Source organism: Guyanagaster necrorhizus (assembly GCF_019112545.1).
Source record: "Guyanagaster necrorhizus MCA 3950 unplaced genomic scaffold BT62scaffold_86, whole genome shotgun sequence".
Lineage (NCBI taxonomy): Eukaryota > Fungi > Basidiomycota > Agaricomycetes > Agaricales > Physalacriaceae > Guyanagaster > Guyanagaster necrorhizus.
The window spans coordinates 6,441-19,284 of NW_025064965.1; the positions used below are offsets into that span (position 1 = coordinate 6,441).

Sequence of the window (12,844 nt, forward strand, 5' to 3'; positions counted from 1 at the left end):
TAGCTTTTTTCATTCCTTCAATCATTTTATCAATGACTTCTTTAGCATGGGTCTTATGTACCCAGTTTTTAAGTACCATCTTTGCCATCTTCTTTGTCAGGGCTTCTCATATAGCTTTTCAAGTCCATTCAGTGTCAAATTGTTTGAGCTAGGCTTTGAGGATCTCTTCCTCTGTTTAGCTCATAGATATTTGAGCTTGAGTGTTTGGCAATTCAGAGACAGAGTGTGCAGGGGTTGAAGCAGGTATATTTGAATGTACATATAATTTAGATATATATATACCTACAGGAGAACTATTAGTCTATCTCATGGCTAGTCTGGATACTCTGTCTTTTTTAGCTGATATAGTAGAATCACTCATTAATCAGCCTTCTCTTTTACTTTCTCTATCTTTGTTTCTGATCTTAATTTTTCTGCTTTCTTCTATAATTCAGTGATCTGAGCTCTGATGTCTTTCTGAGTTCTCTTTTTTTTCAGACAGTCCTTCATTATGTAGCCCTTCTGTCCACAATTGAAACACTTTCCTTTCTTCTTCATGCAGTCAATGTCTGTTAGTTTACCAGCCCCAGTATAGGTTGTATCTGTCTTGGTTTTCTGGGCAGTATAGGAAGATGTAGAAAGGGTGTTAGGCTTCATGGAAGGGCTGGTTTTGTCATTGGAAGGTGTGAATTTCTTCTCAGGGGTGATACTAATGTTAATAGCCTTTTGTCTGAGTTGCTCTTTGTTCATCTCAGTGATTTGGTCCTGATGTTAGAGATTATTGAGATGTATGATGAGGATACTCCAAGTTTGAGGTACTTGACTATTCACCTATCATTGTCAATACTTTCTCATCCTCCTGCTAGAGTTTCTAGCTGTTTCAACTCATCAAAATATTTGCTTGCAACCTTGTCTCCTAATATTCACAGATCTTTTATTTTATTCTTATGTCTTGGATGGCCAGGTCAACAAACTTGTCTCATACCATTCATTTAAACACTGGCCATGATAGAAATTAGTGATGTTGTCAGATAGTAGAGTAGAGCATCAGAGAGATTAGGGTCCACCATCACTTTGTCTTGCTTTTGAAGTATGAGACTGCAAAGGCTATCTTATTCATGTCAGTTCTAAAGTATATAATGTACACCTTAAAATATTGTTTGCAGTCAATTAGGAACTGGTCGATATCATTGGATACCTCTTTGAAGAGACAAAGGGTGTAGATGAGATCTGGCTTGTATTGTATCATTGCTGCATTGTAGGCTAGTGCACCTATAGGATTTGGATATTCATTGAAGGATGGTTGGTGAAGTTTGGTGGGTGGTTTAAGGAAGGAGTGAAGAGAATTATCATCAGTGATGGGACTTCCTTGTGAGATGGCTTCCTTTCACATGATTACTCTATTCTGAATGATAAATCTCAGGTGTATAGCTTCAGGATCATCTTTGATAGGTTCCTTCTCTGCTTCACTTTTGGTAGCTTCATCAAGTAGCAGTTGGGCTCTGAGTAACCAGCTTTCCTAGTGGATCCAAAGATTTGGAAACCTGATTGGCCAGGTTACTGGCTGGGGTCAGAGCTGGGAAAGCTGGGTTGCCAAAGATTGAACTGATAGCATAGAGTAGGAATATTGACTTCAGCTGCTACAGACTGATAGTGTCATATACACAGCTTATTTTGGAGTGATAGGTAGTGACTATAGCATTGGTTGGATATTGAACTTTGACTAGTACAGTGGCAGCCTTTGAAGCTGATCTTCTGGATGTTGGTCATTGTAGATGTCAATAGCATATTTGATAGTAGCATATTATAAAATATCTTGCTGTTTCTCTGGTTCTGCATTGATATATATAAGTTCCATCTGCAATGCTAACCACTGGGCATCATGCTATAAAAATATTACCTCTGTCTCATACAGGTCCTAATACTCCAATACTCCTCTACTCTTGTCTTCTGTATTTCTTCTTTCAGTGCTTCTTCATCAGTCTCTTCTAGCATGTAATTGATATATTTATGAGGCTCTTCACTGTTCTCTGTTTTCTTGCTGCTCTTGCCCTTAGACTTCTCTTTCTTGAGAAGAGAACTGACAGGCTGGTCAAAGATATTCTCCTCAGCTTTAGGCAGTCATATTGTGGCTAAGGAGCTGCTGCTCTGGCTGGAAACTCAGTCTGGCCTCAGTGCTCAGAGAGATTGGGGTGGGGATTGTAGAGAGACCTGCTTGAAGACTGGCTCCAATCATGATGTCATGCTAGTTATCTCTATATGCTCATACTGCCTCCAAATCCTTGCTATAGATTTGAAAGTTTTAGTGGAATCCTTTGTCTAGGAACTGGTGAGCAACTCTACTTCTGAGGAAGCCTTAGAGGGTGTGATCAGAGATATAGGCATTGACAGATACTCATAGCCTGTAGTAGTCAAGGATAGACTTGACACTCTCATCAATTGTATTGAGGCTGGGAGTGTGCCAGGAAGGGAGTTATATGAGAGACAGAGAGTGGATGATTCTTTGGAGTATATCATCTCAAGAAGAAGGAGAAATTCTATTGTCTCCTCCTCTTTGGGCTTTATCAATAGTAAAGACTTTAGGAGTTTTTTGCATTCATAGATCTGTTTCAGTAGTGCTTGGCTCTCTGAAGACAGAAGTAGAGAGCTCAAAGTGGAGGCTATACCAATCTGAGGATCTGCTCTCCAGATGGATAGCTTCAGCCTTCTGCTGCTGTTGTCATCTTTGCCTGTCATATTCTGTCTCTTCAGACTCTTGCTAAGCCTCTACTTGGATGCTCTCTGCAAGATCTTCTCAGACTTGCTTAGAGTTTGTGTTATGATTTTTTCACTCTATTCTTCAATTAACCCCTATTTATGCTTAGTCAGAGTGCTAAAGACAAGTGCTTAAGACCATGAGATAAGGCTTAGTTATCACAACTGGTGAAGTCTGTCATTATCTTTTAATGCAACAGTGTTGCCTAACAATACACAATTGATCTTTTATGTATAGTAACGATGCTCCAGGACAATGAGCACAAAGAACTTGACAACACACAATAGGTAGTATTATTATTAGTTATGACTTGTACAGTATTTAAGATAGCTTGCTCTTGCTGGTAATCCTCAGCTTTGAGCTAAAGTTTATTCACATATTATTCTATACTTGAGCTGATTCTAAAGACCTTATGACACATCAATCAGAATATATATCAGTGGACTCAGTCAATCATTTAAAGTGTGAGGTGAACTCTGTTTATCATGTGTTTCTGCTCATATAATGCTTGAGTCTAATAATTAGCTTGAAGCTTCCTCTTCTCTTTTCTCACACACTATAGTGTGGAGGAAACCAAATGCTCTCAATCAACCCATCAGATCTAAACTTCGATCAAGAGTTCTTTGAACTCCTATCTTCTATCATCAGAACACTTTTAGGCTTATTAGTGATCATCCAGCTGTACCAGAGATGTCACTCAATAACTGCCTGAGCTATCTGACATTACCAAGAGTTTCAACATATCTGTCACATTCTAAGAAATGTAACCTCCAACCTCCCTCTACATGACATTCCAGAATCCAGATGAATGTCCCATCAGTCTCCAACAAGCCCTCTACTCGAGGCCAGGCCTAGCAGCCTACATCAAAGGGATGTTCAGGAAGAAGAAAGATATTGATACTCTCTCAGATGACCTAGTGGAAACCACAACTCTCACATCACAGGATTCAGGAACCTCTGAACCCCAGTCCCCAATGGAGGATGCAACCCAACACCCTCCCAGTCTTCCACTGCCTCTTGCACCCATGGGATTGCTGACCATATCCAAAATTCCCTCAATGCCACTCAGAGGATCCCACAACATAGCATCTAGAAACCAGTCTCGGAGCATCCCCAGCCCAACCACCCACTCCATTGAGACAAGCAGTGGGCTGGGGAGATCTCTCTCAGACCAGCTCAATGACAAGTGACAGTATTGAGAAAACCAAAACAAGATTATTCACTGGCTCTTTCCTGCATGAAACCTCAACATCCTCTTTAACTATGATGACACTCTTCAACAGAAAGAGCAAAGACAGTGAGATGCTCTGCAGCCAGTTCACAGCAAGTTTGAGGAGCACCTCCTTGAGAAGAGTAGGCAAAGGAGAGAAGCAACTATAGCTGCCAAATATGACTGACAGTATTGGGAGAAGCAGTGAAACATTGAAAGGGCTCAACTGGTGAGAGCTGATATCTCCAACTGGTATAGACTCTGGCCTGAGATCATATTCATACTTGTGCCAGTTTGTGCTGACCAATCTCTCTTGACTCCAGTCTTCAGAGAGCTCAGCATTAACTCAGATCCCTGGGACCCAGCCTACTGGAGAAATGCAGAAGTCCTTACAGATGATGAAGCAAGAAGAAGAGATGACAGGATCTCTCCTCCAGCTTAGGATGATGTTCCAGGAACCTCTCTCATAATATCCCTCTCTCTGATGAACCCCTAGCACTGACATGATGTTCAGTGACAATGAGTCTATTCTCAGCCACTATAGACTATAAGTGCCTGGAAATGCCCACATCTCTACTTGCATCCTCTGAGGGTTCCTCAGTAGCCAGGTGGTCAGGCAGCTCTTTGATGACAGGTACAGAAGAAATATCCAGCTCTATCATGAGTGAGTGGTGATGGCATGAGTGGCAGGAGGAAATCAGTATGACTCCAATATTGGAAGTCAGCCTGCTTTCATCTACCTCAATGTCTCAGACTTTTCAGGCTCCACCACTGGGCCCAGCATCCAGTCAGAGCAGTGACTTGATGAGGACAGAATGACCATGAGAGGAAGGAGAGAGTTTCTATGACCCACTCACCACTTTCCTCCTTGAGGAAGAGGAGGATGATAAGATTGAAGAAGACAAGGAGACTGAAAGCAGCAACTCATCCTGCCATAGTGGAGAGCTCATCTATGGGTTGCAGAAAGACACAGACAAAGAAGAATTGGAGAAAGCTATACAGGAGACCCAGGTGAAAGAGTATCAGGAGCTCTATGAGCAAGAGGTAAACTTTTTATGGTGTGACACCATCTAGATAGCATCATGAATGGGACAATTATATATGCAGTCCACTGCTAACAAACAAATAGAAATCTTAAGACATGCAGTGACCAACTATGCTACTCAGCAATACACTAAGAACCATCTGAAAGACCTGATCAGAAGGCCACCAGCATACCAGGTGCCAAAGCCAATACAGCCAATGCCTTGGTCACCTCCCATCATGCTGCAGTGAGCTATATACATGGCACCATCAATCTGAAGTACATTTTTGTACTCCACCCCCTCCTCCCATTCTACAGCAACCTGGCTATTCAGATCCTGACTGCAGCTGGTCAACTCATCAAGCTCCTATTGAAATCTCTGGACTGGCAAAGGAAGCCAAATTCTGAGAGCCCAGCTCCCACCCAATGAGGCCTCCAGGAGTGAGGCAGAAAAAGAACCAATACAAGATGACTCTGAAGCAGTCCAATTGGGATTCACCATATGGGACAGCATCATTATCTGAAAAGAAGCAGCTCTCTGGGGAAGTCCTGTCACAGACAACAATTCCCTTCACTCTTTTCCTGAGCCACCAACCAAGTGGTGATGCCCCCCATTTGCAGACTGGCCTAACCCTATGAGCATGTTACCTGCAGACACTGCCATACTATAATGTCAATCAGATTTACTTCAGAAGCCCCACCTCTTCAAAGAACATCCAATGACATCAACCGATTCCTGGTCAACTGTGAACAATACTTCAAGGTCTACATTGGATTCCTGAGAACCAACATGAATAAAGTCATATTTGCTGCCTCTTACCTTGAAGAGAAGGCCAAAACTTAGTGGATCCTCATCTCCTCTAACTTCTGATTATTGACTCAGGAGCACTACCACTATCCTTTCTGGCCAGTCTTTAAACAAATGTTACACAACAAGTCTATTGACTTGGTGGTACAAGAAGTCCACAAACAAAAAATCAAAGACTACAAGATGGGAGAAAAGGCAGTGACAGACTACTTCAACAAGCTGAAGCAGCTCACAAAGCTTGCTGGCATTAGGAATAACATGGCCAACAATAAAAGGATGGTCAAGACCCTCAAGAGAGGGGTCTCCTCCTCATACATTATGATGATCTCAGCAATCAGCATCAAAGTGCATTGATGCCAGTGGGATATGATGAGTGGAAGGAATGAATCATCAAGATGTACAAGGAATGACAAAGGCAGAAAGCAGAATTGTTGACTCTGCAAGACTACTCAAAGAAGCCAACCCTGTCAACCCTGAATAACTCCAAATCATCAGAGATAACTGCTGGGAAATCACAGGAATCCTCAACAGCCCTGACCTATAGTGCACAGAAGACCAGAACTGAAACAACATATACAGGGGCAGAGAAGCCTATGGATATCAATTGGATGAAGAAGAAAGGCAAATGCTTCAATTGCAGGCAAAAAGGTCACATGACAAGGGACTGCCCAAAGAAGAAGTGAACTCAAGAAGACATTCAGGTCCAGATGCAATTCATAGCCACTAGTTGGACTAATAGTATTTTTGTAGTTACTCCTATGCCTACTGTACCTGCACATTCAAATATACTCCAGTCTATTATTTTACATACCAAAGAATCATCTAAAGAAAAAACTCAAGCACCCAAGGGCCAAACAAGGGCAGAGAGCCTCACTATCTGGCTCAAGCTGTTCAATACTGAATGGATCTGGAGGGCCATCAGAGACACCAAGAATGAAGCTATGGTAAAAGCCATGCTAAAAAATTAGATTCATAAAACATGAGTTGAAGAAGTCATTGATGAGATGGTTGAAGAGATGAAAAATACAGAAAGGTCCCAAGCCTTGGAGTGGCTTGACAAACTCTAAGGACCACAGAAGTTTTTCTGCAGGTTCAAAACACCAAGGCAAGATCTGCTAGTCAAAGCTCAGATCGATGATGTGCTTGGTAATGGCTAAGTGACTAAGAGAGGCAAATGAGGAATGAACTCTCAATCACCAACACCTAACCACTCAATACACAATCACCAAATACAGTTGAGGTCAGTTGTTTTGAGTATGATAGAAGCACTCTTGCAGTCTTAAATAAAATCAAAGGGACAGTCAATAAAGACAGTTATTCAACTCTATCTTGCTTTCAAAGATGCAATACTCATAAGAGTCATTTATAGCAATGTTTAAGTATAATTAGGACTTAGAATATTCTGAAACCCAATAAACTCCAAAACCCAAATACTAAGTCTATCAAGCACTTAGGCTTGACTAGCTGCACTCTTGGCTGGCTAGCAGTCCTCAAAACTGAAGAACTTGTATTCTGATGCTGAAACCCTTATAGTTTGGAACCCAAATTAATCTGAAACCCAAAATACAGTTATTATTCCAATGCAATCCTCTCTAAATGACAAAGCAACTTAAATAAATCACTAAGTCGAAGCAGAACTCAAAATCCATTGTTCCAGAGACTAGCTACAGTAGGCTAGAAGGCCTGAATATGGGGGTGGGTCACTTGCTTGCTATTTCCCCCCCATTCCCTTCTTTTATACATCAACAACAGATATAGAATCTATAAATAAAGCATTTAAAATAATATTTCTCCTGTTTAAAGCAGAATCATGCCATTATTCCAGAATGGCAGCGCTCCTGGACTCCCCTAGGCTTGCCCAGACCCACCTGGCCACTGCACAGCTTTATTTTAAGCCTACAGTGCCTGTGGGTACCTAACTCCTTTCTGTCTACTCAAAGTTTTAATCCTCTGAGTTATTCTTAGTAGCTTGATTGATCAGGCCCAGTCAGACTCAGTCAACTGATCCTATCCACTCTATTCCTCTCAATTCTAAGTCCCTTAGGTCACCTGATACCTAGGAAATTTTGACTTAGACATTTCAGTCAAAACTCACAGTGCTAGCCACAGATCATTGGATCTCACTTCTTACTGCTCCTAGATGATGCTATCTCTACTCAATACTCCACAACTGGCTATGGTATTATACCTCTAGCTGTCTTAGAATATACTTGTCTTAGTGGCATGTAGAATTGGCCCTATTTGAGATACCATTTCTAAGTCCAACTTAGACTTAGTATTTTCCAAGATGTGGTGCCAAACTTTTCTAAGTTCAAATCTGACTTAGAATTTTTATCCTTAGGCCATGTTATTTTACAAAGTCCCTTTTGGACTTAGTATTGGTGACTAGCATGACTATCAGCTCAGAGCCTCAGCTATAGCCCTCTACTGGCTAATGATTCTCAGTTACTAGCATATTCTAGTGTGTTATGCAGAATTTGCAAATTATAGGGCTGGACATGTAGCCTGCATATTATCAAAATACTTACATCCTGCTCCACTCATGGGGTAACCACTCTGATCAACAGTGGTTGCATAGGAAGTTCAATCAATCATGCCTTTGTCAGACAACAACAACTTTCCATCAGGACCACTGCCACTCTAATCCCCATTTATAATGCAGATGGAATGAAGAATCAAGCTGGATCAATCACTGAATTCATTGAGCTCAGGGTCACAATCGGCAATCATTCTGAAAGGATCAATTTAGCTGTCACTGACCTAGAGACTAAAGAGGTGTTTCTGAGACATGACTGGCTGATCAGGCACAATCTCCTGATCAACTGGAAGACTGGGAAAATAACCTTCACCTAATGCAAGTGCTGCAAACTCCCCTTTGAATTACCAGATGAGGACTCTGAGAACCAATGAGACAAGGAGATGGAGGATGGGGAAACCATCCTCACCATTGACCTCCAGTATGAAATGCATATCTGTGCAATATCTCAGCAGGCTGCATTTGATGATCTTAAATGACAACTTGCAGAGGATATGGTCCTAGCAATCCCAATATAGAAGAAGAAATTTAGGATGGAAGCAGACTCAAGTGAGGGAACAATCAGTGTAGTACTCTCTTAGGAGCAGGATGAAAAATAGCATCTGGTGGCCTTTCTCTCCAAAGCATTAACAATCACAGAATGCAACTATGAGATCTATGATAAGGAACTTTTAGCCATCATGCCAGCTCTTGTGAAATAGTGTCACTATCTAATTACAGCTATCAGTATCTTTGAGATCTGGACTGATCATCAAAACTTCTAATACTTCTGACTTCCCCAGAAACTCAATCAATAACAAGCCTGTTGGGTTATAGAACTCTCTGAATACAACTAACCTTACACTACAAAGCCAGAGTAGCAAACAAGAAGGTCAATCTCTTAAGCTGATGAGCAGATCATAATCAAAGCAAAAGAGACAATGATGAGATGATATTACTAAAACTAGAGCATTTCTGAGCCATGATGATGCCTATAAAAGAGAAGATCCATAAGCAGATCAAAAGCATGATGCAGAACACTAGCTAATGGGATCAATGAGTGGCCTCATCACTCAACTATAAACAAGAGATGACAAAAGAAGACAGGTTAATCTATTATAATAGGAGGATATATATCCCCCATAATCATTAGCTTCACAGAGAAATTATAGCCACCTGTCATAATCATGTGACAGTAGGACACTCAGAAATTGTGAAGACTAAGGAATTAATCCTACATAAATACTGATGGCCAAAAATGGAGTAGAATATTAAGAAGTACATAAAGGGATATGAAACATGCTAATGAGTCAAAGTCTTAATACAGCCACATGCAGCACCATTACACCCAGATGAGATCCCACAAATGCTTTAGACACACATATCTGTCAACATGATCACTGGACTCTCTGATTGTAATAGCTATGATGCTATTATTTGTTGGGATTTTGCTGGAAAGTTCTAGAAAGAGCAATCCAGCATCATGCCAAGAGTTGATAAGCTCAAGCTCAAGAGAAAGTTGTAGTAAATTCTAGATACAAGCCTGAAGAGTATAAATACAAGCTCTGTAAGAGCTGTGGAATAATAAGTTTATACCATCTGGCCTTACCAGCCTGGAGTCTATCTTGTACAACATTAAAGATTTTCAACATTATTATTATCATCAATCAATTTTTGAAAGCTATCATTCTGGTCACATGCTCAACAGAGTTGTTATCTGAGAGATGAGCAAAGATCCTTCACAATGAAGTCTATGCAAAATATAGCATGCTACAGATCATCATCTTCAACTGAGATCCACAATTCATCTCTAAATTCCTCAATAATCTATATCATCTTCTCAACATTTGCAGCAATGCCTCCACAGCCTACCATCCTCAAACCAATGGACAAACAGAGCATATAAACTAAGAAATAGAGAAATATCTCCAGATCTTCATTAACTATCAATAGAATGATTGGGTTGAATAGCTTGCACTAGCTGTATTTTAATATAACAACTGTGTCCACTCTGCCATGGGAAGAATGCTGTTCTTCATTAATTATAGTCACCACCCAAATGTGACACAGATAGAACACTCTTGTACTATAACTCCCATATCCTTCAACTTTGTCACAATAATGACCAAAATCCATAATGAGGTCCACCTCACTCTTAAGAAAACTATCACCTCTATGAAAATACAATACAATAAACACTATCATCCTGCTCACCAATACTCCATGCACAACAAGATTTGGCTTGATACAACTAATCTCTATCTACCATACTCTAAATGGAAGCTGTCTGACAAACATACCAGCCTCTTTCCAATTGTCACCAAAGTAGGCTCATCAGCTTATAAACTCTATCTTCTGACTATCTGATGCATTCATGATATTTTTAATAAAAACCTTTTTACCTCTTATATCATCCTCTTCTTCCCAAACTAAGAATAACTGTCACCTTCTGAGCTCAAATTAATCAATGATGAAGAACACTATGAGGTCAATTAGATCCTCAATCATCAACTCTAAAAGATTGATGCTTATAGTGGAAGGTTCAGAACAATAGTTGATTATCTGATCAATTGGAAGGGCTATAGTTCTGAATCTAACCAATGAGTAAATAAGCAATATATGAATGCTGTAAATGCTATACATGACTATAAACTCTCCCTAAACTGATCCATCAGGATGATAATCTTAAAGGGAGGTAATGTTATGATTTTTCCTATTTTCTTTCTTGATTAACCCCTATTTATGCTTAGTCAGAACATCTAGACCAGTGCTTAGAACCATGGAACATGCTTAGTCACTATAATTGGCAGAGTCAGCCATTGTTCTGCAACAATGATGACACCTCTTGACAACAGACAATACTCTTTTATAGGTAGTAATAATGCTTTAAGGACAACAAGTAGTGTAGCACAGAAATGTGAAATTAGTAGGTATATATTTAGCCAGGACATAGACAGTATATAAGTAGTGTAGCTCTTGCTGTATAACCTCAGCTTCAAGCTAAAGTTTATTCTATACCATTCTATCTTGAGCCAACTGTCTTTGGCCTTGAGACACAATACCTATCAGACACATATAGTGAACTCAGATGTAACTGTATGAACTTGATACAGTGTCTGTTTATTACATGCTATTGGTCACATGTCACTTAGGCATAACAGATAGTCTATCTAGCCAGATATTCCTGGCACAGCTACCAAGCTCTGATAAGCTTAGATATGAACCATGCCTCATTTCCAATATGCATATTGACCACATCCTGTCAAACATCCCAGAAATAGCTGATCCATCACAGCTATGTGGACCTCTGGATTATTTTCAACAGTGAGCAATCCTCTCCAATTTGTTGCTTTTTTGTTCAGAATTGTGCAGGAGTATCAACTTGTCTACTATGGATCAATCCTTTTCAACCTGCCAGAGGATCTGTCAATTGACAAAATTCCTGTTCATGATGACATTTCATCAGTTCATACAGTACACACTGTAATGTTGGTGGAATCTCACACAAGCTTGACAAAAGATTTAAGCTCTGATTCTCTGGACTCCCACAGATGTCAGACTGGACTCATTGTTATAGAAGTCTCTCCAGGTGATAGTACCTACTCAGAAAGGTAAATATCTATGTGTCCCGACTATAGCCTCCATTGAATTTTGTTTCTAGGAAAATGGAGAGTCAAGTCGCTCCTTCGGAGGGCAATCGCGAAATTCAAGTGGGGCAAGGGTTCTCACAAGCTGTGATTTGGTCTGCAGATTCGCTGGATCCTCGGACTACGCTTCTCTTTTCTTCCGCTGTTTTGCTTGTCTCCTGCTTACAAAGATCCCGGATGATCCACAAGAGTGCGGATGGATATGGGGATGGGGATGAAACAATTGAAGCAATCCATTCTGTAAGCAAAGTAAGACAAAATGACTGGCGAGTGTTGTATGATACAATATGACAGGATAGAGCGACAAAGGATGAAGAGGTTGGCACAGAACGCCTTTACTTCCTCCCTGCTTCTATCGCCTCTCCGTTCTTGCAGGCGATAATTTTTATTCTCGGAGCCTTGACATAGTCATTGTTGTCCATTTTGAATGATGGGTCCTTCACGATGAATGTCCATACATCGTCACAGAGACGGTAGGTATGCAGGTGACCCTATCACGGCTTGGTTGTATCAAATTCGCAGTCGAGTGGCAGAACCGCACGCACCTTCAACGTAGTCTTGACCCTAACCTGCTTCACCATCGTATCTGCAAGGGACTTGTCGAACTGGAAAAGCTAGGTGAGCGCCGAGTCTTTTTTTAAAAGAAGAGAAAAGAGTCGCCCAACTTGCTGCAACACCTTCATGGCCAGCTGAGGGGTAATTGCTCCGCTTGTAATTAGCTCGTCCAGCGAATCTGTGAGTGCCATCCCGATGCTTCAAGTCTCGGTGAGTTCATGTCGCGGTTACCCACAGGCAGAGAGCAAAAGCGAACATACGAAGAGCCCCGGTAGAACTCGTAGTAAGCAGTCGCCATTTTTGTAAAGAAGAAAGAAAGACGCGGACGATGCCGATGCCGATGAATCAGGA

The 12,844-nt window shown here is 40.8% G+C and overlaps 1 protein-coding gene across 1 annotated transcript; it reads right to left on the reverse strand.

The window, feature by feature from the left end:
- Positions 1-11,995: 11,995 nt before the first annotated feature.
- On the reverse strand, positions 11,996-12,693 carry BT62DRAFT_939199 (transcription initiation factor IIA, gamma subunit). Its single transcript, XM_043187677.1, has 3 exons — positions 12,604-12,693; positions 12,484-12,543; positions 11,996-12,429 (listed from the first exon to the last, which is right to left on the reverse strand). Exons 1-3 carry the CDS (start codon positions 12,682-12,684, stop codon positions 12,274-12,276), a joined length of 297 nt encoding a protein of 98 aa, XP_043032699.1. The 5' UTR covers positions 12,685-12,693; the 3' UTR covers positions 11,996-12,273.
- Between the last annotated feature and the right edge of the window lie 151 nt (positions 12,694-12,844).